Source organism: Ictidomys tridecemlineatus, chromosome 4 (genome assembly GCF_052094955.1).
Source record: "Ictidomys tridecemlineatus isolate mIctTri1 chromosome 4, mIctTri1.hap1, whole genome shotgun sequence".
Lineage (NCBI taxonomy): Eukaryota > Metazoa > Chordata > Mammalia > Rodentia > Sciuridae > Ictidomys > Ictidomys tridecemlineatus.
This window is the reverse complement of record NC_135480.1, coordinates 173153062-173175724: the sequence shown is the minus strand read 5'-3', so window position 1 is coordinate 173175724 and position 22663 is coordinate 173153062. Positions and strand designations below refer to the sequence as shown.

The 22663-nt window shown below is 36.3% G+C and overlaps 1 protein-coding gene across 12 annotated transcripts in view; it reads right to left on the bottom strand.

Annotated features, from left to right (window-relative positions):
* The window catches only part of Ubap1 (ubiquitin associated protein 1), a 51038-nt gene that overhangs the window by 24277 nt on the left and 4098 nt on the right, over positions 1–22663 (bottom strand). For 5 of the 12 annotated variants that reach the window (XM_078047756.1, XM_078047760.1, XM_078047753.1 and 2 more), the window contains 2 exons: positions 11878–11990; positions 5998–6038 (listed from right to left, as the gene is read on the bottom strand). In XM_078047756.1, the coding sequence (XP_077903882.1) occupies positions 5998–6031 (34 nt within the window). In that variant the 5' untranslated portion in view covers positions 6032–6038; positions 11878–11990. Of the gene's footprint in view, positions 1–5997; positions 6039–11877; positions 11991–19561; positions 19585–22663 lie in introns of those variants that run through there. The other 7 variants (XM_078047761.1, XM_078047758.1, XM_005326199.3 and 4 more) reach the window with 3 other exon arrangements.

The window sequence follows — 22663 nt, the reverse complement described above, 5'->3', positions numbered from 1 at the left end:
TTGCTTAAGGCCTTTCAAAATCTTGAAAGCAGGTAGTACAGTGGCTGGGGATGTGGTTCAGTGGTGGACTACCCCTGGGTTCAATCCCTAGTACCAAAAAAAATAAAAATAAAAAGCAGTTTCCTTTCACTAACACAGCCAATGCCAAGGTGATTTAGCATATTTCTTACCCAAGGTCTTATTTAGTCCTTTAAAAACTTGGTTAACAGGTAATGAACAAACTGTGTAGTTACTGGGAAGAAATGGTAGGGATAAAGGCAAAAAGTTGTTTAAAGACATGGGAACAAAGGCTGGGGTTGTGGCTCAGTGATAAGAGTACTTGCCTACCATGTGTGAGGCACTGGATTCGATTCTCAGCATCACATTAAGTAAGGAAAGAAGAAAGAAGGAAGGAAGGAAGGAAGGAAATAAATTTGTGTCCAACTACAACATTTTATATATATGTATGAGAATGAATAAAGACACGGGAACAAACAAAAAGAACTTTTAAATAATGAAGATCACCATAAATACTATTAATGATGTTGCTGTGAGAATCAAAGAAATATTTTTCCCCAATGTAACCTACTTTGTCTTAGGAATTATCCATTTTTATCTAACACATGAGGATATATACTTAAAGTTATCAACTTCTCTTGTTTCTAAATACATTTTTTTAAAACAAATTCAATAAAAACTCAATAGTTACACGGCTCACAGAATTAAGCAACATAGCTAACAATTTTGTGACTCACTCCAAAGACCTTTTAGTTTCAGTTCCTATTTCTGAAACTCTTCCTTAAATATCTGAACCTATTTTCCCAAGTTTTATTGAGGAGGTAGGGGAGTGCATCTCTGATTTCCGTGGGAATTTCCTGAAGCCAGGTTTTGCACATAACTTTGCATTATGCTATGATGGAGTAGACTGGGATAAATGTGTAATGACTCAGGAAAAATTCTAGGAAGACTGGTTCTGTTTTCTTTCTAATTTACAGGTATGTTATGATCCTCTCTCTTATGTGTTTTTTGGGGGGTGGGGGAGTGGGGTACAATTGCAGATGGTGGGAAAAAATCCTACTACAGAGAGCAACTGGCTTATGTTTAAATTCAGATTTTACTCTGTTCACTTAGAACAGAGTGCTAAGACACATCTGGAACAATATCAAATAACCTAATGTATAGGTGAGTCTCAAAAGAAGAGAAAATGGGGCATAAGAAATATGAGAAGAGATAATGTCTGAGAATTTTCCAAACATAATAAAAAGACATTAACCATGCAGATCTAAGAAATTAGCCAAACCCAAGCAGAATAAGTATGTAGAAATTCAAACCAAGGAAATGTTGAAAACAAAAAATAAAGGGAAAACTTGAAAGCAGGTACAGTGGGTAAGAGGGATGATACATAAATAGAATGATGATTAAAATGATGGCCAACTTCTACACATTAAACTACAAAGCAATTATAGATTCACTTTTTAAACAATCTACAACAACTGAGCATAATGGTGAACACCTAATAATTCCAGCTACGTCAGGGGACTGAAGTAGGAGGATTGTGAGTTGAAGCTAGCCTGGGTAGTCTGGTGAGGTCCTGTTTCAAAAAACAAAAATTATTTTAATTTTTAAAAGTGGTAGAAGTCAGGTGCAATGGCACATACCTGTAATCCCAGCAACTTGGGAGGCTGAGACAAGAAGATCAAAAGTTTGAGGCCAGCCTCAACAATTTAGTGTGGCCCTAAGCAACTTAGTGAGACCCTGTGGGCTATGGATATAAGCCACTGGTTAAAAGCACCAGAGTTCAATATACAGTATCAAAAAAAATGTTGTAGAGTGCTCCTGGTATGGCAATTTACATAGCATTCACATTTTATTAGGTATTACAAATCTACAGATGATTCAAGGAATATGGCTGGAAACGCAAAGGTTACAAGCAAATACTACACCATTAAAAGACTTGATCATCTGTGGATTTCGGTATCAAGGAGGAGTCATGGATAGGTAAAGAGGGATGACTATAATAATAAACCAGAAGGAAATTCTAGGAAGTGATGGACATGTTTGTCTTGATGTTAGTGAAATTTTGTCGGTGTATACTTATCCCCAAACTATCAAAATGCATTATGTTGAGTATGTATACATTTTCCTATGCCAATATATCCCAATAAAGAGGATTAAAGAGTGGGAGTTTATAATTAAAGTCCTATTGCAAAGACCTATTTTTTTCTTGAATTAGAATCTGAAGATATTTTTTCAGATATAAAAAGAATTGTTTTTTTGAAACTTTTTAAAAAATTCTTTAAAAATCACCAGGCATGCATCTCCGTAATCCCAGCAATTTGGGAAGCTGAAACAGGAGGATTCCAAGTTGAAGGCCAATCTGAGTGAGAATGAGACCTTGTTTCAAAAAACAAAAAGGGTTGGGTATAGATTGCACCCCTGGGTGCAATCCCCAGAAGTAAGAGAGAAAGAGAGAAAGAAAGAAGAGAGAGAGAGAGAGAGAGAGAGAGAGAGAGAGAGAGAGAGAGAGGGAGGAAGAGAGAAGAGAGAAGAGAGGAGAAGAGAGAGAGAGAGAAAGAAATAAAGAAAGAAACACTTTGAAAACAACTTTTTTTTATATGTAGAACAAAAGAATTAAAAATTTTAAAATTAGGGGCCTGGGGTTGTGGCTCAGTGGCAGAACGCTTGCATGGCATGTGTGGGGTACTGCATTAGATTCTCAGCCCCACATATAAAGAAATTCATTAAATAAATGTCTATCAACACCTTAAAAATTATTTTAATTTAAAAATTAAGGGCTGCGGATGTGGCTCAAGCGGTAGCGCGCTCGCCTGGCATGCGTGCGGCCCGGGTTCGATCCTCAGCACCACATACCAACAAAGATGTGTCCGCCGAGAACTAAGAAAAAACAAATAAATATTAAAATTCTCTCTCTCTCTCTGTCCCCCCCTCTCTCTCACTCTCTCTTTAAAAAAATAAAATAAATAAAAATAAAAAATAAATAAAAATTAAATCACCAGCATCCAAAAAATCCTAATCTAAACTGAGCCAAGAGTTTGTGATTTATATATGGACAATGTATCTAAAACTCTTTGATAAAGGCTGGGAGTGTATGTGGCTCAGTGGTAGAGCACTTGCCTAGAATGTGCGACAGGAGGCCCTGATTCAATCCCTACACCACCAACAGAAAAGAATTTTAAGACTTTTATAGTCTTTATTTTGTTACTTAGGGATATGTGTTACAAATAGTAAAAGAAATTTAGTTTAAAAGAATAAACTTGAAGGTAAATCAAATGGTAATCATAGATAGCATAGCTCAAGACCTAGACCAAATATTTAAACAGAAAATTTAAAAAGGTTTTTTTGAGGGGAGAGAGGGTTAACCAGGGATTGAACCCAGAGGTACTTAACCACTGAGCCACATCTCCAGCCCCAGCCCTTTTTATTCATTATTTTGAGACAGGCTAAATTGCTTTAGGACCTTGATAAATTGCTGAGGCTGGCTTTGAACTTGCTATCTTCCTGCATCAGCCTCCAAAGTCATCTGGGTTACAGGTGTGCACCACAACACCCAACAAAAAAAAGGGCATTCTAATATCCAATCATAAAAGCAGTCATTATTCCTCATCCACACCCTAAGTGCCCTAGAAAATAACACCTATATAACCATTAACTGAACCCCTAATGGATTAACCAGATAATATCTAACTTTAGGAAAACCAAAGCCATAGACTCATAAATTAGGCCAGGCCATCAGATTTCCTTGACCAAAAGATACAAACACTCTTGCTCTGTGATATTGGCCACTTAAACAAAGATCAAATGACATGCAGCACCCTAACTGCAATGGCCATTTTTTGCCCTGTACATTCTATACAAGTAGAGCAAAAATCCAAGTCTATTAATAGAAGAATAAAAATGTAGCACAGTCACAGAAAAGCAGTGTGAAAAAGCTAAACAGTTTCCCAAGAGAAGGAAGAAGTAGTCTTAGCTTCCTGGCTCTCAAATTTCAGTCTTGTAAAACTATTTTGAACTTGATTTTTCCTGTATTCATATGCCTAGAAAATTGTTATAAAAAATTATTCATCTATTCCTTTTAATTTCTATTCCTTAAACTACTTGAATATAATTCTTTACTGTAAAAACCCAACTAGCCAGGAATGGTCACGCATGCCTGTAAGTGCAGCAACTCAGGAGGCTGAGGCAGAAGGACCCAAGTTCAAGCCTAGCCTTAGCAACTTAGCTAGGCCCTAAGTAATTTAGTGAGACCCTGTCTCAAAATAAAAATGAAAAGGGCTGGGGATGTAGCTCAGTGGTAAAGTGCTCCTGGGTTCAGTACCAAAAAAAGAAAAATAAAAACCTAACTAAAGCCACTGAAATTAAACCAAGAGCTCAGCAAGCAGAGCCCTATTGAAACCTGAAAGGAAATAAAAGATCATCTTTCTTCTTACTCAAGTTAAGGTTTTCATTTAAACTATGGTTAGGAATTTAAGGAGGCAGAGAAAATGATTTTTGAAAAAAAGTTGTTATGCAGATACCTTCAGAATTATAATATTTTTTCTCTGGATTGTTTAGATGGGACACATAACCTGGGATCCAACTGATTTGGAGTTTCCAAAGATTAAAAGCTTATCTTTTGAAATAAGATTTTAAGTTTAGAATTTTCATTTGTGCAATTTTCTCTCTAGGCCTTTTCTCTGTTCTTGGCTCTGTCCTCTTTTTCCCTTGAAAAAGTGATCCACAGGCAACTTCAGATATGCCTCTTTATTATTCGAATACTGTGAAAGAGCCTTACAATGAAATAACAGGAGATGGTTTTCCAGGAAGATCTGGTACCTGACTTGCTACAGACTGCTAATTCCAGAGGCTGAGTAACTTAACTCCATAAAGATTTAACAAAATATATGTAAGTTATGTATACTGGTATGTAAATAATGGCAATTCAAACTTTTAAAGTTGTTGTATAAAATATACAAACAAGTTAAAAACACAATGACTGCTAGGCACAGTGAAACACACCTGTAATCCCAGCCATTTGGGAGGCTGAGGGAGAAGGATGGCAAGTTCAAAGCCAGCCTCAGCAACTTAGTGATGAAAAGAAGCAACTTAGCAAGTCCCTGTCTATAAATAAAATAGAAAAAGGACTGGTGATGTGACTCAGTGGTTAAGATCCCCTGGATTCAATCCCTGGTACAATTAAAAAAAAAAAAAAAAACACAATGACTGCTACATCACCCTGACTTAGTTGAGTGATTATTATTAAGCAACCACTTTTAGCTCAGAAAACATACCAATACAGGTTGCTAGATAGTCTCGTAAATCATTCCTATAATATTATGATACCATTTTTAGAGTGAAAGATCAGCTTTAAAACAATTTGTGTTGTCTGGATCTTTCTGGTGTATAATTCTACTGTATGAAAAGATGGTCTAACTTAAACTTCTTAAGACACCTCAATTTATCCCAAATACAGTTAATAAAGTATTAATATTGAATTACATTTGGAAGGACATATCTTAGGAAAAGATGATATAGAAACTGTTAGTTTCAAGTACAAAACTATAATTACTACCATATCACTCTAATAATAGTGATTCCTAGTAACTTAATTATTTCCTTTTGGCAGAGGGGTGGCCAATGGGAGAATGAAACCAAAACAAACATTAAATAAAGGGTTAAAATTTTCATACACATAGATGGAGATGATGAGAAGAGCTATGACCAAGAGACAGAAATCAGAATAAGTCCCTCAAAACACTGAAGAACAACAAAAATAAGCCTATTATTCATTTCTATTAGTTTCAACTACAAAAACCACAGAGAATCTAAATATCCAATTGAAGAAATACTTTAAAGGTATCTGAAGACCCTGGTATGTATATTTACATGCTATACAACTTTAATTTCCTCAACCTGTTCATTTAAAGGGGCAAAAAGAGGGCCGGCACTGAAAATTATGCAAAGTGATTTCAAATTCTCTGATCAAATCATAACCTAAACCATATTTAATAGTCCACTTACCATGAAAATCTGCACCCAACTTCTTAGAAGCCATTTAGAACCTGAAAAACAAGGAAATATTTCTTAGGCACATGCTTTAGGGCACTATAAATAAATACAAAAATAAAGACAACAAAAAAAGAAACCAAAAGACCAATTTCAGGACCGACATGGTCCTCACATCTCATTCCCAAAGTCCCATAAAAGGGCCAAAGTGATGGCACATGCCTGTAATGCCAGCAACTCAAGAGGCTGGGGCAGGAGGATTACAAGTTCAAGGCCAGCGTCAGCAACTTAGCAAGGCCCAAAGCAACTTAGAGAGATCCTGTCTCATAAAAAGGGCTGGAAATATGTATATTTCAGTGGCTAAGCACCCCTGGGTTCAATGCCTAGTACAAAAAAAAAAAAAAAAAAAAAGATAATGGCTCTAAATTCTCATAAAGACACAATGGAGAAAAATAAATGAGTTTTTCAAAGAAAACTTAAGTATTTCTTAAATCTACATCTAAAAAAAAATTAGGGAAAAGTACACCATTTATATGCTCACTACCAAATGAAAAAATTACTGAGTACATATCTTCCTGCTAAAAATGACTAATATGTAAATACTAAGAAAAAGATCTCACTGTATTCAGCTAAGCAAATACTAATTATTAGTTATAATTTAGACAAATTTTTAAAATGGGGAATAATCTTATGAACCATTTCAACTTTGTATAAAATTCAAAAATAAAAAATGAAGGGGAAATCCCCATAAGATCAAACATTTAGTTCAATATTATTTTTGTACTTACAGTCTCTTCAAAAATAAGCACAAAACAGGTGCGGGGGTGCACACCTGTAATCCCAGTGGCTCGGGAGGCTGAGACAGGAGGATGGCAAGTTCAAAGCCAGCCTCAGCAATTTTGTTAAGCAATTCAATGAGACCCTGTCTCTAAATAAAATTCAAAATAGGGCTGGGGATGTGGCTCAGTGGATAAGTGCCAATGAGTTCAATCCCCAGTACCAAAAAAAAAAGAAAAGAAAAAGAAAAAGAAAAAGCACAGCTGGGCACAGTGACACACAAACTATAATCCCAGAAACTCAAGAGGCTGAGAGGCAGGAGAATTCTAAATTCCAGGCTCACTTCAGCAACTTAGCAAGACCCTAAAAAACAAAGAGAACCTGTCTCAAAGTTTAAAAAAAGGGCTAAGGATGTAGAAAAGTAGTAAAGCACCCCTAGATTCAATCCCCAGTATCAAAAACAAACAAACTAAAAAAGACACAAAGTCCTTTCCTGCACATACAAACTAGTATGAGCTCTTCAACCTAAATGTTTATCTCCCTTTATATGATGTTTCTATCTTTTTTCTTTTCTTTCTTTCATTTATTTGGGGAGATGGTACTGGGAATTAATCCAGGGGCACTTTACCACTGAGCTACATCCCAAGATCTTTTTTTATTTTAAGACAGGCTCTCATTAAATTGTTGAGGCTGGCCTAGAACTTATGATCCTCTTGTCTCAGCCTCCTGAATAGACGAAATTACAGGTACATACTATGACACCCAGCCCATGTTTATATCTTTAATTTATCTAAAACATAAGCAAGAAAAATATTAAACAATTACATGAATTTATGGTTATGGTGTCTATTAGCCTGCATCACAGTACATTATAAGATATCATACAGAAAAAGTTATTTTCTACTATAAGTAAAAAAACAAAAAGCACATTGCACCATCTTGTGAAAAGTCATTCAAAATAGAATTAAAGTGTGTGGTAGGTAGTGTAACTCAGTGGTAGAATGTAGGCTTAGCATTCTCCAGGACCAGAATTGAATCCCCAGCAACAGCAACAACAAAACACACATATACACAAAAATAAAAAAATTAAAATCCACACAGGATTTCTTTTCCAGAAATTGACAAGATGACTAAAATTTACATTAAGAAAGCAAACAAAATAATAAAAAATTTACAGAGAGGCAAAGAAAATAATGAAAAGTTTTAAGATAAGAATAAAGTTGGGGCTGGGGATGTGACTCAAGTGCTCGCCTGGCTTGCATGCCGCCCAGGTTCACTCCTCAGCACCACATACAAAGACATTGTGTCCACCGAAAACTAAAAAATAAATATTAAAATTCTCTTTCTCTCTCTCCTCTCTCTTAAAAAAAAAAAAAAAGAAGAAGAGAAAAAAGTTGGGGGTTGGTGTTATGGCTCAGTTGGTAGAATGCTTACCTAGCATGTGTGAGGCACTGGGTTCGATTCTCAGCACCATATATAAGTACATAAATAAAGGTCAATCAACAACTAAAAAAAAATTTTTTAAAAAGAATAAAGTTGGAAAACTCACCAACTAATTTCAATACTATTAAGCTACAGTAATTAAAACAATGTAGCAATAGCATAAGGATATCATATAAATCAATGGAACAAAGGTCAGAAATAGTTCCATATAAATATACATAGACACAGCCAACTGATTTTCAACAAAGGAGAAATAGCAATTCAAAAAGGAAGGGATAGGGGCTGGGGCTCAGCGGCAGAGCGCTCGCCTAGCACATGCAAGGTACTGGATTCGATCCTCAGCACCACATAAAAATAAAAAATAGGGGCTGAGATTGTAGCTCAACAGTGAAGCGCTTGCCTAGCACGGGCAGGACCCGGGTTCGATCCTCAGCACCACATAAAAATAAGGCATTGTGTTGTGACCATCTACACCTAAAGAAATAAATATTTTTAAAAATAAATAAATTAAATTAAATTAAAAATAAAAGAAAGGGATAGTCTTTTCAACAAATTGTATGCAAAAACTAAGTAAACCTGAGTAAATATCTTGCACCAACAAAAGTTAACTAGGGAATGGAGGGAGTATGGTTTATGTGGAAGTTTCTTTTGGTATTGATGATGAAAATGTTTTAGAGTGAGTGTAGGATGACTGCACCTCTGCAAATACACTAAAGTAGACTTAGTAGATGAATTTTATGGTATATTAATTATATCAATAAATCTTTTTTTAAATTAACCCAAAAGAAATCACTGACTTAAATGCAAAAAAAAATTAAACTATAAAACTTCCTAAAAAAATGACAAAATTCTTATAACTTCAAGTCACTTAAGTGAAATTAACCTATACACAAATACTAACAACAAATTTATTTGTACTTGCCAAAAAATGTAAATAAGCCAAATGTCCTTCTAACCAGTGAAAAGATAAACTGAAGTAATACATGGATAAGATGAAATACTACTTAGTAACAGAAAGCACAGAACCACTGATAAATACACCACCACAAGGTTGTAGAATCTCAAATACATCAGGAAAGTAAAATGAAGACAGATGAGGGATAGGGCTGAAGCTAAGGATAGAGTGCTTGCCTAGCATGGGTGAGACCCTGAGTTCAATCCCCATTACCTCAGAAAAAGAAAAAAAAAAAAAAAAAGACTCAAAAGTTTACAAACCGTCAGGTGTGGTAGCACATGCCTGTAATCCAGTAACTTGGGAGGCTAAGATAATAGGACTGCAAACTCCAGGGCAGCCTTAGCAACCTGGTGAGGCCCTAAGCAACTCAGTGAGACCATGTCTCAAAATAAAAAATAAAAAGGGCTGGGGATGTAGCTCAGTGGTTAAACACTCATGGGTTCAATCCCGATGCAAACAAACACACACACACATACACATACACACACACGTTGAAAAATGCAGATTTGAAATAACATTATTTTAATACTATATAGAAGTATTAAAATACCTGCTGAACTTAGCAGACATAAATAAATCCTAGCTGGGCCTGGTGGCAGACGCCTGTAATCCCAGCAATTTGGGATTGAGGTAAAAGGATTAGAAATTCCAAGCCAACATAGTGAGACCCTGTCTCAAATTTTCAAAAAAATTTAAAAGGGTTGGGATATAGCTAAGTGGTAGAGATTCAATGCCCAGTTCCACAAAAAGAAAAAAAGAAAAAGCATAAAACAATTTTCAAAATGCAGTCCTCTATAGTTAGCTAAGCACTGAATTTCTTTTTAGGGTGATAAAAATATTCTAAAATTGATTGTGGTGACGGTTCTAAAAATCTGTGAATGTAGTAAACATTACTGAATGGCACATTTAAATGATGAACTGTATATAAATTATATCAATACAGCTGTTTTTTAAAAAAAAAAGTATCAGCCACGCATGGCAGTGTACAACTATAATCCTAAATTACTCGTGATGTTGAGATAGGAAGACTGCAAATTTGACACCAACCTGGGCAATTCATAATCCCAGCTACTCAGAAGGCCAAATTAAGAGAATCACAAGCTCCAGGCCAACCTGAGCAATTTAGCAAGCCTCTGTTTCAAATTTTTTTTTTTTTAAAGTCTAGAATTATAACTTGATGGTTGTGTGTGCTTCCCTAGTATGTGTAAGGCCCTGGATTCAATTGCCAATTACACAATATTATTATTACACCTAAGTATTCTTTAGTTTGTACAGTTTACTCAATTTAGAGCCATTTTTTGTGGCACAGTAAATCTAACCCAGGGCTTAATGTATGCTAGACAAGTGTTGTACCACTAGGCTAACACCCCTAATCCTTTTTTTAAAAAAAGGAAAACATAAAGCCAAAATTAACAGTAATACATATTCTTTTTTTAAAGTATCTTTTTATTTTTGGACACAATATCTTTATTTTATTTATTTTTATGTGATGCTGGAGATTGAACCCAGTGCCTCACATGTCGCCAGGCAAGTGCTCTGCCACTGAGCCACAACCCCAGCCCACTTTTTTTTTTTTTTTTTTTTTTTGTCCTAGGAATTGAACTCAGGGGCACTCAACTACTGAGCCACATTTCCAGCCCTATTTTGCATTTCATTTAGAGACCAGTTCTCACTGAGTTGCTTAATGCCTCGATATATTGCTGAGGCTGGCTTTGAACTCATAATCCTCCTGCCTTAACCTCAGGAGCCGCTGGGACTTTTTATACTAATAAGACTTGAAAAAATTTTAAGAACTTGATAGCAATTAAGTTATAGCTCTTAATATTTTTTAGTTATACATAGACATAATATCTGTATTTTGTTTACTTATTTTTATGTGGTGCTGAGGACTGAATCCAGTGCCTCACGTGTGCACAGCAAGCACTCTACTGCTGAGCCCCAGGCACAGCCCTATAATTCTGTCTTTTGCAGCTCAGTCTCACTTCAGTTCAAATAATACAGGAACAAAACATAATAATTTAAAGTTTGAATTTGAAGTTTGATAACAGACATCTAAAAATAAGGAAGTTGGGGAATAGGCAACAAGAAGAGAAATGCAAGAAGAGGGAGAGAGGAAGAGAAACAGTGAAAGAACTGGAGCTAGGTTAAGGAATGGAAAAAGGAAAGGCACACATTACAAGTTTGAGCCAGCCTCAGCAATTTAGCATGTCCCTAAGCAACTTGGTGAAACCCTGTCTCAAAATTTAAAAAAATAAAAAAGAATTGTGGATGCAGCTTAGTAGTAAGGAACTCCTAGGTTCAATCCATATTACCAAAAAGAAAAAAGAAAAAAAAAAAAGAAAAGATCAAGAGGGCAGGGGAATAAAAATTAAAGGAGGAGTCAGGAAAATGAAAATAAACACCTTGGCAAGGCCTAGGCCCTTCCATAAGAAAAGAAAGCCCAAGGGCTTCTTAATGTTCTCATTTTTCTATTTCTTCCTATTCCCATATCATCAAATAACTACAATATGAAATTACACTCTATGAACAACTTCCCAATACAGATGATTCAATATATCAGTAAGCTATCAGGCACACTTCTACAATAATAGTTGCAATCTAGAATTTCTCCAGATACAAATTAGCCAAAGAAATTCTCTAATTTATAGAAAAATGCTTTGAGAACCATCACATTTCAAGTCTGAAAACAAATAACACCCCTACAACTCAAATCAACACACATAGGACAGGGCTGGGATGTGGCTCAAGCGGTAGCGCGATCGCCTGGCATGTGTGCGGCCCGGGTTCGATTCTCAGCACCACATACAAGCAAAGATGTTGTGTCCGCCAAAAACTAAAAAAAAAAAAAAAATTTCAGCAGGCAATCCCAAGTTATAAAAGATGAAATAAAAGTTCTACAATTTAAATTTAAAAAAACACACATAGGACAAAAATTACATGTGTAATCACTATTAATAAATATTAGACTATATTACATTCATTGCAAAAGAACGTTTTTGTTCCTTCAGAGATCTCTATAATGAAGAAAAAACATTCATGTTTCCGAATTAAATGCTGAGAATTCAAGGTAAGTGATATGATCAACCATTTACTATACACAGAGTAACTTTTTCTTTTTTTTTGGTTCTATGGATTGAACTCAATGGCACTCAACCACTGAGTCACATCCCCAGTCCCTTTTATTTTTTTTATTTTAAGACAAGGTCTCACTAAGCTGCTCAAGACCTCGCTAAATTGCTAAGGCTAGCCTCAAACTTGTGATACGATACTCCTGCCTCAGCCACTGGAGTCATTGGGATTACTGGCATGTACCATCACACCCACCTCAGAGTAACATTTTTTTTTTTTTTTTAAAGAGAGAGTGAAAGAGAGAGGGGGACAGAGAGAGAGAGAGAATTTTAACATTTATTTATTTTTTCTTAGTTCTTGGCGGACACAACATCTTCGTTTGTATGTAGTGCTGAGGATCGAACCCGGGCCGCACGCACACCAGGCGAGCGCGCTACCACTTGAGCCATATCCCCAGCCCCTCATCTTTCCTTTTTTGCTACTTGTTTTCTATATAGAGCACCCATCTATATATCTATCAACTGATCAGGACACACAAACATAGTTTGTAATGACAGTGAAAAATAGTAAAATAGGGCAAAGAAACTAAACAAAACAAGTACCTATAAAAGGACTAAAAAACACAATGCAGGTGTGGTGATACACCCCTATAATCAGAGAGACTCAGAATTCTGACTGAGGCAGAAGGATCACAAATTTAAAGCAGCCTCAGCAAGTGCGAAGCTCTAAGCAACTCAGTGAGACCCTTTCTCTAAATAAAATACAAAATAGGGCTGGGATGTGGTTCAGTGGTTCAGTGCCCCTAAATTCTATCCACAGTAAAAGAAAGGAAATTAAGAGGAAAAAAAAAAAGAACAAAGAAAAAAAATCAGTGGTTTCTAAACGAGTAAAAATTAGAGCTTAGTTGAAGAGCTCAGAAATTATTAAAATATGAAAATCTGACCTAAATTAAAGCTGCTATTTAAAATCTTAAAGTGATAGAACAAAATATGTTTGTGTGTCCTGATCAGTTGATAGATGTATAGATGGGTGCTCTATATAGAAAACAAGTAGCAAAAAAGGAAAGATGACAAGGAAAAAGTACCTAGGAAAAAGTATAATCGGATACTCACCTTACACTCCATACCAAAATAAATTCCAGATGGATCTAAAGTTTAGTAACATTATGCAACTAACCAAATGTACAGATCCTATTTCATACTACATGAAAACTAATAAGCTAAAATAACTTTCTGAGACTTATGCCTTATAGAAAACTCAGAAAATGAAGGTTATTTTTAAAAGTCAAGATGCTGTAATACCCTAAGTTATTAATTATAAGACACACTCGAGACCAAGAGAAGTGCTGGGCTCAATGGCACATGCATGTAATCCCAGCTACTTGGGAAGCTGAGATAGGAGGAATGAAAATTCAGGGATAGCCTAGGCAATTTTAGTGAGACCTTGTCCCAAAACAAAATTCTAAAAAAGGGCTGGTGATATAAATCAGTGGCAGAGTGCTTGCTTTGTATGCTCCAGACTGAGTTCAATGCTCACTACTGGGGAGGTAGGAAGGGGTGAGCAATGGATAACAACACATGGCACAACCAAAACCAAGAAATCCAACTAGTGACTCAAAAAGACTATTTCATATAGTTCATTAAAAACTGATTAAAGCTTAATTGCATCTCACTAAAATTTAAGAAGTGACAAACCGTACATACAATGATAAGGTAAATTATTGACCCATCTAGGTTTGTTAAAAACTACAGTGGGGCTGAGGTAGTGGCTCAGTGGTAGAATGCTCGTCTTGCATGTGTGAGGCCCTGAGTTCAATTCTCAGCACCACATAAAGATAAATTTAAAAAAATAAATAAAGGTATTGTGTCCATCTACAACTAAAAAAAACCAAAACTACAGTGAAGAATTCTAGCTGGGGCTGGGGCTGGGGTTGGGGCTGGGACTCAGTGGCAATCCTTAGCACCGCATACAAAAATAAGAAAATAAAATAAAGGCATGCTGTCCATCAACAACTTAAAAGAAAAAAAAAATCTAGCTAATCCCACAGATTTTCCTTAATTCTGGGAAACTCCTCTTAATCCTTCACTTACCTAGTACAGTGTCTAATCTTTTTAGCAGGACTGGCTTTTCATATCCTAATAATTTCTCTCCTCAAATTTTCTGAAAATTTAAATCAATAATCCTAAAACTAATAATTCTAAGTTAAAATAATTTAGAAATTACATATTATTAATTCTACTATTAGAATAACTAATTCTGGCTAATAAATAATTCAGAAATACAACTAATTCCCTTAAAATGAAAATAATGAGTCCGTCGTAGTTATCAAAAAAACAGTCTAAAATTATAAAGCCTGTGAGACTAATGAACAGATGAACAGGAAAGTGCTGACTAATTAGAAGAATGGGAGCTGGGCACAGTGGCACACACCTGCAATCCCAGTGAGTGAAGAGGCTGAAACAAAAGGATCACAAGTTGGAGGCCAGACTCAGCAAATTAGCAAGGCCCTTAGCAACTTATTGAGACTCCATCTCAAAATAAAAATTAAAAATGACTGGGCTGAGGCTGTAGCTCAGTGGCAGAGCCCTTGCCTAGCAGGTGTGAGGCACTGGGTTCATCCTCAGGACCACATGAAAATACACAAATAAAATAAAGGGCATTCTGTCCATTTACAACTACCAACAACAACAAAAAATGACTGGGACATAGCTCAATGGTAAAGCTCCCCTGGGTTTAATCCCCAGTCCAAAAAAGAAAGAGAGAGAGAGAGAGAGAGAGAGAGAATGGGAGTCATGACATAGAATCATTGGCCAATTCAAAATTTCAAGTCAGAATTTTAACCAATTTATTATAATTCAAAGTTTAACATGCTTTCTTCAATGAGACTTAGAGTTTAGAGAGTAAGAGCACAATATTCTCAGGTGGAAATATAACCACAATCCTATCAGTTTAACTTTTCTAACAGAATAAACACTGTGGGGGGACAATGTTGTTCAGCTGGGCATAGTGGCCGATGCCTGTAACCCCAGCTACTCAGGAGGCTAACACAGGAGGATCACATATTGAAGCCAGTGTGGGCAACTTAGAACCTGTGTCCAAAAAAAAAAAAAAAACTCAAGAAGTTAATTCAAAAATAACATCTCCTTCCAAAATCTTTCAAAAAATCACATAACTTATGCCAAAAAGCAAGAAAAACCAAGACATCCTACACAGTTATAGACTTTTGTTCTTGGGCTGGGGATGTGGTTCAAGAGATAGCGTGCTCACCCGGCATGCGTCCGGCCAGGGTTTGATCCTCAGCACCACATACAAACAAAGATGTTATGTCCGCCAAAAACTAAAAAATAAATATTAAAAGAAATTCTCTCTTTTTTTTCTCTCTCTCTCAAAAAAAAAAAAAAAAGAGAGAGACTTTTGTTCTAGTCCTGGTTTCCATCAATATGGGATGATTTAGAAGCAGTTAAAACCTCTGAAAGATGTGCTAGGGTCATAACTCCGTTGTAGAGCACTTAATTAGCATATATGAGGCACTGGGTTCAAGTCTCAGCACCACATAAAAATAAACAAAATAAAGGTATTGTGTTCATCTCAACTAAAAATATTTTTTAAAACTCTGAAAGGGAAAATTTTTTTCCAAGGAGCCAGATGTGTGATACATGTTGGTAAGCCTAGCTACTTGGTTCACAGGACGCTGAGGCAAAAGGATCACTTGAGCTCAGAGGTTGTAGGCTAGCCTGGAGTAAATTTTAATCTGGCCTCCTTTTCAGAATTAAGGTTCAGATTCATTTTTTTCTAACTATGGCTTTCAATCGTTTTTACAATCTTACAAGAAAGAGCCGGGTGCACCTGTAATACCAACAGCTCAGGAGGCTGAGGATCACAAGTTCAAAACCAGCCTCAGCAACTTATCAAGGCCCTAAGCATCTTAGATCCTGTCTCCAAAAAATGGGGGATGGGTGGGGGCAGGGCCAGGAGCTGGGGATGTGGCTCAGTGGTTAAGCAACCCTGGTTTCAATACCTGCATAAATAAATAAAAGATATTGCAAGATCTTTAAGTCTAACTTACTAAGAACACATAAGCACATGAAATCACTTTGCAGTCCACATCCATTTTGCTTTTTAGAAGAAAATGCTTGATGTTTGATACTACTGATGCTATTTCACTCTACAAGCAACTAATGTAATACTAATTGGTTGATTTTAAAATAAAAAGAAGTCAACTAGCCCAGTGTGGTGGCAGACACCTGTAGTCCCGGCACTCAGCAGGATGAGGCAAAAGGACCCCTAGAGTCCAGGAGTTTCAGACTAGCTTGGGCAACCCAGCAAGACACCCATCCTATATGTTAAAAAATAATTTTAAGGGGCTGGGGCTGGGGCTGGGGCTCAGCGATAGAGCGCTCACCTTGCATTTGCGAGACCCTAGATTCAATCCTCAGCACCACATAAAAATAAATAAGTGAAATAAAGGTACTGTCCAACTACAACTAAAAAATAAATATTAAAAAATAACTATTTTTTAAAAATTGGGGGGGCTGGGGTTGTGGCTCAGCGGTAGAGCACTTGCCTCACACGTGAGAGGCCCTGGGTTCGATCCTCAGCACCAAATAAACATAAATAAATAAAATATTGTGTTCAACTACAACTAAAAAATAAATTTAAATTAAAAACTTAAAAAATTAAAAATTAAATATATTTTTCTTTCTCACAGCAGTCTTCCAAACCCAGTGAATTACATTATTTTGACTGGCCTAGTCACGTGAAATCTGAACGATTTTTTTCCTGTAGAAACAAGTTACAGAGCCTTGTTCACCAAATAAGAAACTCAAAACTCCTGGGGAACACTGTAAAATACCAGGGGACAAACAATACAAAAACGAAACAACTTCACAGAATGTCAAGGATTTAAAATGAGAATATAAGGGCTAAGTAATTCTACAAGAAAGTAAAATATTTTTATGTTAATACAAATACCAGATCTATTTAAGGTTCTATGTTTCCATTTTATCTAAACAAATGAAACAAAAACTAACAAATATACCTTTGAAGTTCATATTTACATAGGGAATTTACTGTCTGTCTTCCACTTTAGTCACTATTAATTATCACCAGATACTTGGTACCAGGAGGTCACCCAGAGAGGAAAAGGCTGGGAGCGTATTGGCACATGTCCCAGTCACTCGGGAGGCTGACAGGAGAATGAAGAGTTCAAAGCCAACTTCAGCAACTGTAAGGCACTAACCAACTCAATGAGACCCTGTCTCTAAATAAAATACAAAATAGGGCTGGGGATGTAGCTCAGTAGTTAAATACCCCTGAGTTCAATCCTCAGAACAAAAAATTTTTAAAAATAGGCACAAAGGTTTGGGGGGTTTTGTTTTTCCCTCTTTTACAGTATTAGGGATTGAACCCAGGAGTGCTCTACTGAATTACATCCCCAAGCCTTTTTAATTTGAAACAGAATCTTCTTAAATGCCCCAGGCTGGCCTTGAACTTGTCATCCTCCTGCCTATATTTCCCAATTAGCTATGATTACAGGGAGCATCATTGCACCCAGCACAAACATCTATTTAGAAAAGCAATTTTATTCTGGAAAGCAAATAACAGAGCAGTATACACACCCAAAGGAAGAAAGAATTAGTACTCTCCGAGTTAAGATGCACTTTTGAAATGTGGGTTCTTCATTTTAAAAGAAACTTAACACATAGAGAATATGAGAAGTGCATAAAGAGTGATGTCAGCCTGGTGAACACAATTCTTTAAATACACAGAGCAGGTCATGGTGGTTTGGTTCTTTCAGGATCACTAAGCTAATGTCATCCAGTCAATAGATAATGTTTGGAATATACCCATATCATAAGTCTCTAGCAATATTTTCACTTGGTTTTATTTAGGTATAAAGAAAATACATTGTGTAAGCTGGCAATAGATACAGAAATAAATTAACTAAACTCACAGTACTCTAAGATTCAAGGGTTTTTTAAGAATTTACCCCCAGAGGAAAAGGCTTGGGGAATAAAGATGAGGATGCTCATAATGCTTCCCAAATTTAAAATTACATTTTCTTTTCCCCTCCTTGTTAGTCTCCTTTCTTTTTTTTTTTAATAAGTTTTTTTTTTTTGAGAGAGAGAGAGAATTTCAATATTTATTTTTCAGTTTTCAGCGGACACAACATCTTTCTTTGTATGTGTTGCTGAAGATCAAACCCCGGCCGCACACATGCCAGGCGAGCGTGCTACCACTTGAGCCACATCCCCAGCCTTGTTAGTCTCCTTTCTACCTATCTTACCTCATAAGGAGAAGAATCATTTGTTTCATTCTCAGGGCTGGGGATAGAGTTCAGTGGTAGAGTGCTTGCCTAGCATGTGAAAGTCCTAGTTCATCACCACTCCCACACACACAAAAAAAAGTTCATTGTGAACATTTCTGGGTGGTAAAATAAAGATGATTTTTTCCTAATTTTTCCGCATAATAACAGCTTATTCAGGAAATTAAAACAAAAGCTGATTAAGATAAATGAATGCACCTCAGCTACCTTAAGTTGACTGGATTGGCCAAACTGTGAAAACATAAATTACTTCAATTATAAACTATAAGTACCTTCTACTTGATCATTCAAAATTTATTATAAGAAACTGGGATGTAGCACAGTGGTAGAACCTCCAGCAACATACACGCAAAAAACAATTCTAATATAAGTACCAAATTCTGATTCATACAAACATCTGACATAATTACAGAGAAACGATGGAAAAAGGGGGCAAGAAATGAAGAATACAAAAGAACAAAAATGGGCTGGCAATATAACTCAGTGGTAGACCACTTGCCTAGCATTCAGGAGACCTTGGGTTCAATCCCTAGTATCACTGGGGGGAAAAAAAAGAGAGACATACAATGGCACGTGCCTGTAATTCCAGCTATTTGGGAAGCTGTCAGGAGGACTGCCAAGTTCAAGGCCAGCCTGGGCAACTTAGTGAAAGCCTGCTTCAAAATTTTAAAAAGTGGAGCTGGGGTTCTAGTTCAGTGGTAAAGCATTTGTCTTGTATGTATAAGGCACTGGGTTTGATTCTCAGCACCACATATAAATAAGTTAATTAATAAAATAAAGGTCCACTGACGATTTATTTTTTTACTTTTTTTTAAATATTTCTTTTAGTTGTCAATGAACCTTTATTTATATATATGTGGTGCTGAGAATCGAACCTAGTGCCTCACACATGCTAGACAAAGGCTCTACCACAGAGCTACAACTCCAGCCCCTCCACTGACAATTTAAAAAATATTTTTTAAAAAATTTTTTAAGGGCTGGGGATGTGGCTCAAGCAGTAGCGCACTCACCTGGCATGCGTGCGGCCCAGGTTTGATCCTCAGCACCACATACAAACAAAGATGTTGTGTCCACCGAAAACTAAAAAAAATAAATATTAAAATTCTCTCTCTCTCTCTCTCTCTCTCTCTCTCAAAATAAAAAAAAAAAAATTTTAAGTGGGAGGGGGGAGAGGTTGGGGTTGTGGCTCAGAGGTAGAACGCTCACTTAGCATTTGTGAGGCCCTGGGTTCGATCCTCGGAACCACATAAAAATAAATAAAATAAAAGTATTGTGTTCAACTAAAAAATAAATACTTAAAAAAAAATTAAAAAGTAATACTACTACTACTACTACTATATATTGAACACAGGAGCACTCAGCTACTAACCGAGTCTTTTGTTTTAATTTTGAGACAGCGTAACTGTAAGTTGCTAAGGGTCTCACTAAATGGCTAAAAGTTGGCCTCTAACTTGCAATCCTCCTTCCTCAGGTTGCTGGGTTTACAGGTACACGCATGGCTTCAAAAGAAAAGTTTGAGGGCTGGGGTTGTGGCTCAGTGGTAGAGCGCTTGCCTAGCTCATGTGAGGCACTGGGCTCAACCTTCAGCACCATGTAAAAATGAAATAAAGATATAAAAAAAAATATGAAAACAAGCTGGGGATTTATTACAGTGGCAGAGCCCTTGCCTAGCATGAATGTGCCCTGGGTTAAACCCCAAGTACCAAAAAAACCCCAAAAAACCAAAAACCTTTTAACAAACCAAGAATAAAAGGTATACTACTCAACTCAACAAAGGGGACACATAAAAAACTACAGTTGAGGGGCTGGGGATGTGGCTCAAGCGGTAGCGCGCGCTCGCCTGGCATGCGTGCGGCCCGGGTTCGATCCTCAGCACCACATACCAACAAAGATGTTGTGTCCGCTGAGAACTAAAAAAATAAATAAATATTAAAAATTCTCTCTCTCTATCACTCTCCTCTCTCACTCTCTCTTTAAAAAAAAAAAAAAAAAAACACTAAAGTTGAAATCATACTTTCCACAGGTCGCAGTGGCACACACCTGTAATCCCAGCAGTTTAGGAGCCTGAGGCAGGAGGATCACAAGTTCAAAGCCAGATTCAGCAACTTAGTGAAGGTTTAAGCAATTTGAGGAGACCCTGTCTCTAAATAAAACATAAAAAGGGCTGGGGATGTGGCTCAGTGATTAAGCACCCCTGGGTTCATTCAATCCTCGGTACCAGGAAAAAAAAAAATCATACTTTCCCATTAAGTTTATAAATAAGGAAAGGATGTTTATTCTCATCATTTATTTTCAACATTATACTGGAGGAGCTAGCCAGTGATTAAAAAAAAAGACAAAACATATTCAGATTACAAAACAAATTATATTTATTCACAGATGACATGGCCTGTAGAAAACCTAGTGTAATCTACAAAAAAAGAAAAATACTAGAACTAATAAATGAGTTCAACAAGACTGCAGGATATATAATACATACATTCTTAAAAAAATGGTTTTTAGGGGTTGGAGTTATGGCTCAGCAGTAGAGCACTCGCCTCGCATGTGCAAGGCCCTGGGTTCGATCCTCAGCACCGCATAAATAAATAAATAAATAAAAGTTATTTTAAAAAATGTTTTTTAACATATTAGCAATGAAAGGGGTAAGGATGTAGCTCAGTGGTAAAGTACTTTCCTAGCACAAGCAAGGCCTGGGGTTCAAGCCCCAGCACCACAAAAATACTGTATACTGACCACAAAGTATACTGACTCTGTGCTTCCTCTCAGACTTGCATACACACCTATGTGTCTATATGTGTGTGTGTGTGTGTGTGTGTGTTTATCACACAAAAACAATAAACAATCAGATGTTAACATTTCTTTAATAATATAATAGCACCAAAAATTATTAAACGCTTAGGGATTTACTGCATAAAAATAATGTACAAAACCTTTGTATAAAATGAAAACTATAAAAAATGCAAGAGAAGTTAAATACCTAAATAAATCGACGTATCATGTTTATATATTGGAACACTATATGTTAACATTCTGCAAAAGAATCTACAGATTCAATAGCACCATAATCAAAATCCTCAGTACCACATAAAAATAAATAAGTGAAATAAAGGTATTGTGTCCAACTACAACTCAAAAAATAAATATTAAAAAAAGACAATGACTTTAATACACACTTCACAATAGCACAAATGACAAATGAACCTATGAAAACCTATGTTCAGCTTCAGGAAATACAAAAAACACATCAGATTTTTTTTTTTTTTTAATACTAGGGATTGAAACCATAGCCTCACACATGCAAGGCAAATGCTTTAACAGTGAACTACATCCCCAATCCTTTTTGTTTTATTTTTTGAGACAGGATCTGCTAAGTTGCCCAAGCTGACCTCAAACTTGCAATCCTCCTGCCTCAGTCTCCAAGTTACTGGCATTACAGGAATGGACCCATGTACCCCACAACATTTTAAACCCACCAGACAGAAATATGTAAAAGTCATTAGACACAGTGAAGCACACCCATAATTCCAACAACTTGGGAGGCTGAGGTAGAAAGATAGCAAGTCTCAGGAATTTAGTAAGACATTGTCTGAAAATAAAAAATGAAAAAGGCTGGGGGTGTAGCTCAGTGGTAAAGTTCTTTTGAGTTCCATCCCTGGTAACAAAAAAAAAAAAAAAAGAAAAAGAAAATATGTAAAAGTCCATAATTTCAAATGTTGGGGAGGAAGTGAAACCTTAAAAAAAAAAAAAAAAAAAAACCCACACACACACCTTGCTCTTGCTTGACTCAGTAACCACAAGATGGACAATTGCCATGAGCCAATTCAGTGACTCAAACACTAGAAGTGTTTGGTGAGCATTAAGCAACTAATAATGACCAATCTAGCATTTTGAGAACACATGCAAATTACTGCCAAATACATATTTTGACCCTTAATGAACTAAGTCCAATCTGACTCACCAATACAAAAGTAAAATCCAATTTGATTAATGAACCCAGGTTCATGTGCATGCTAGGCAAGCACTCAAGCACTAAGCTACATCCCCAGCCCTTTAGAGAAAAAGTGGGGGTGGGGGAGTTTATAGATGTAGCTCAGTAGTAGATAGAGAGCTCT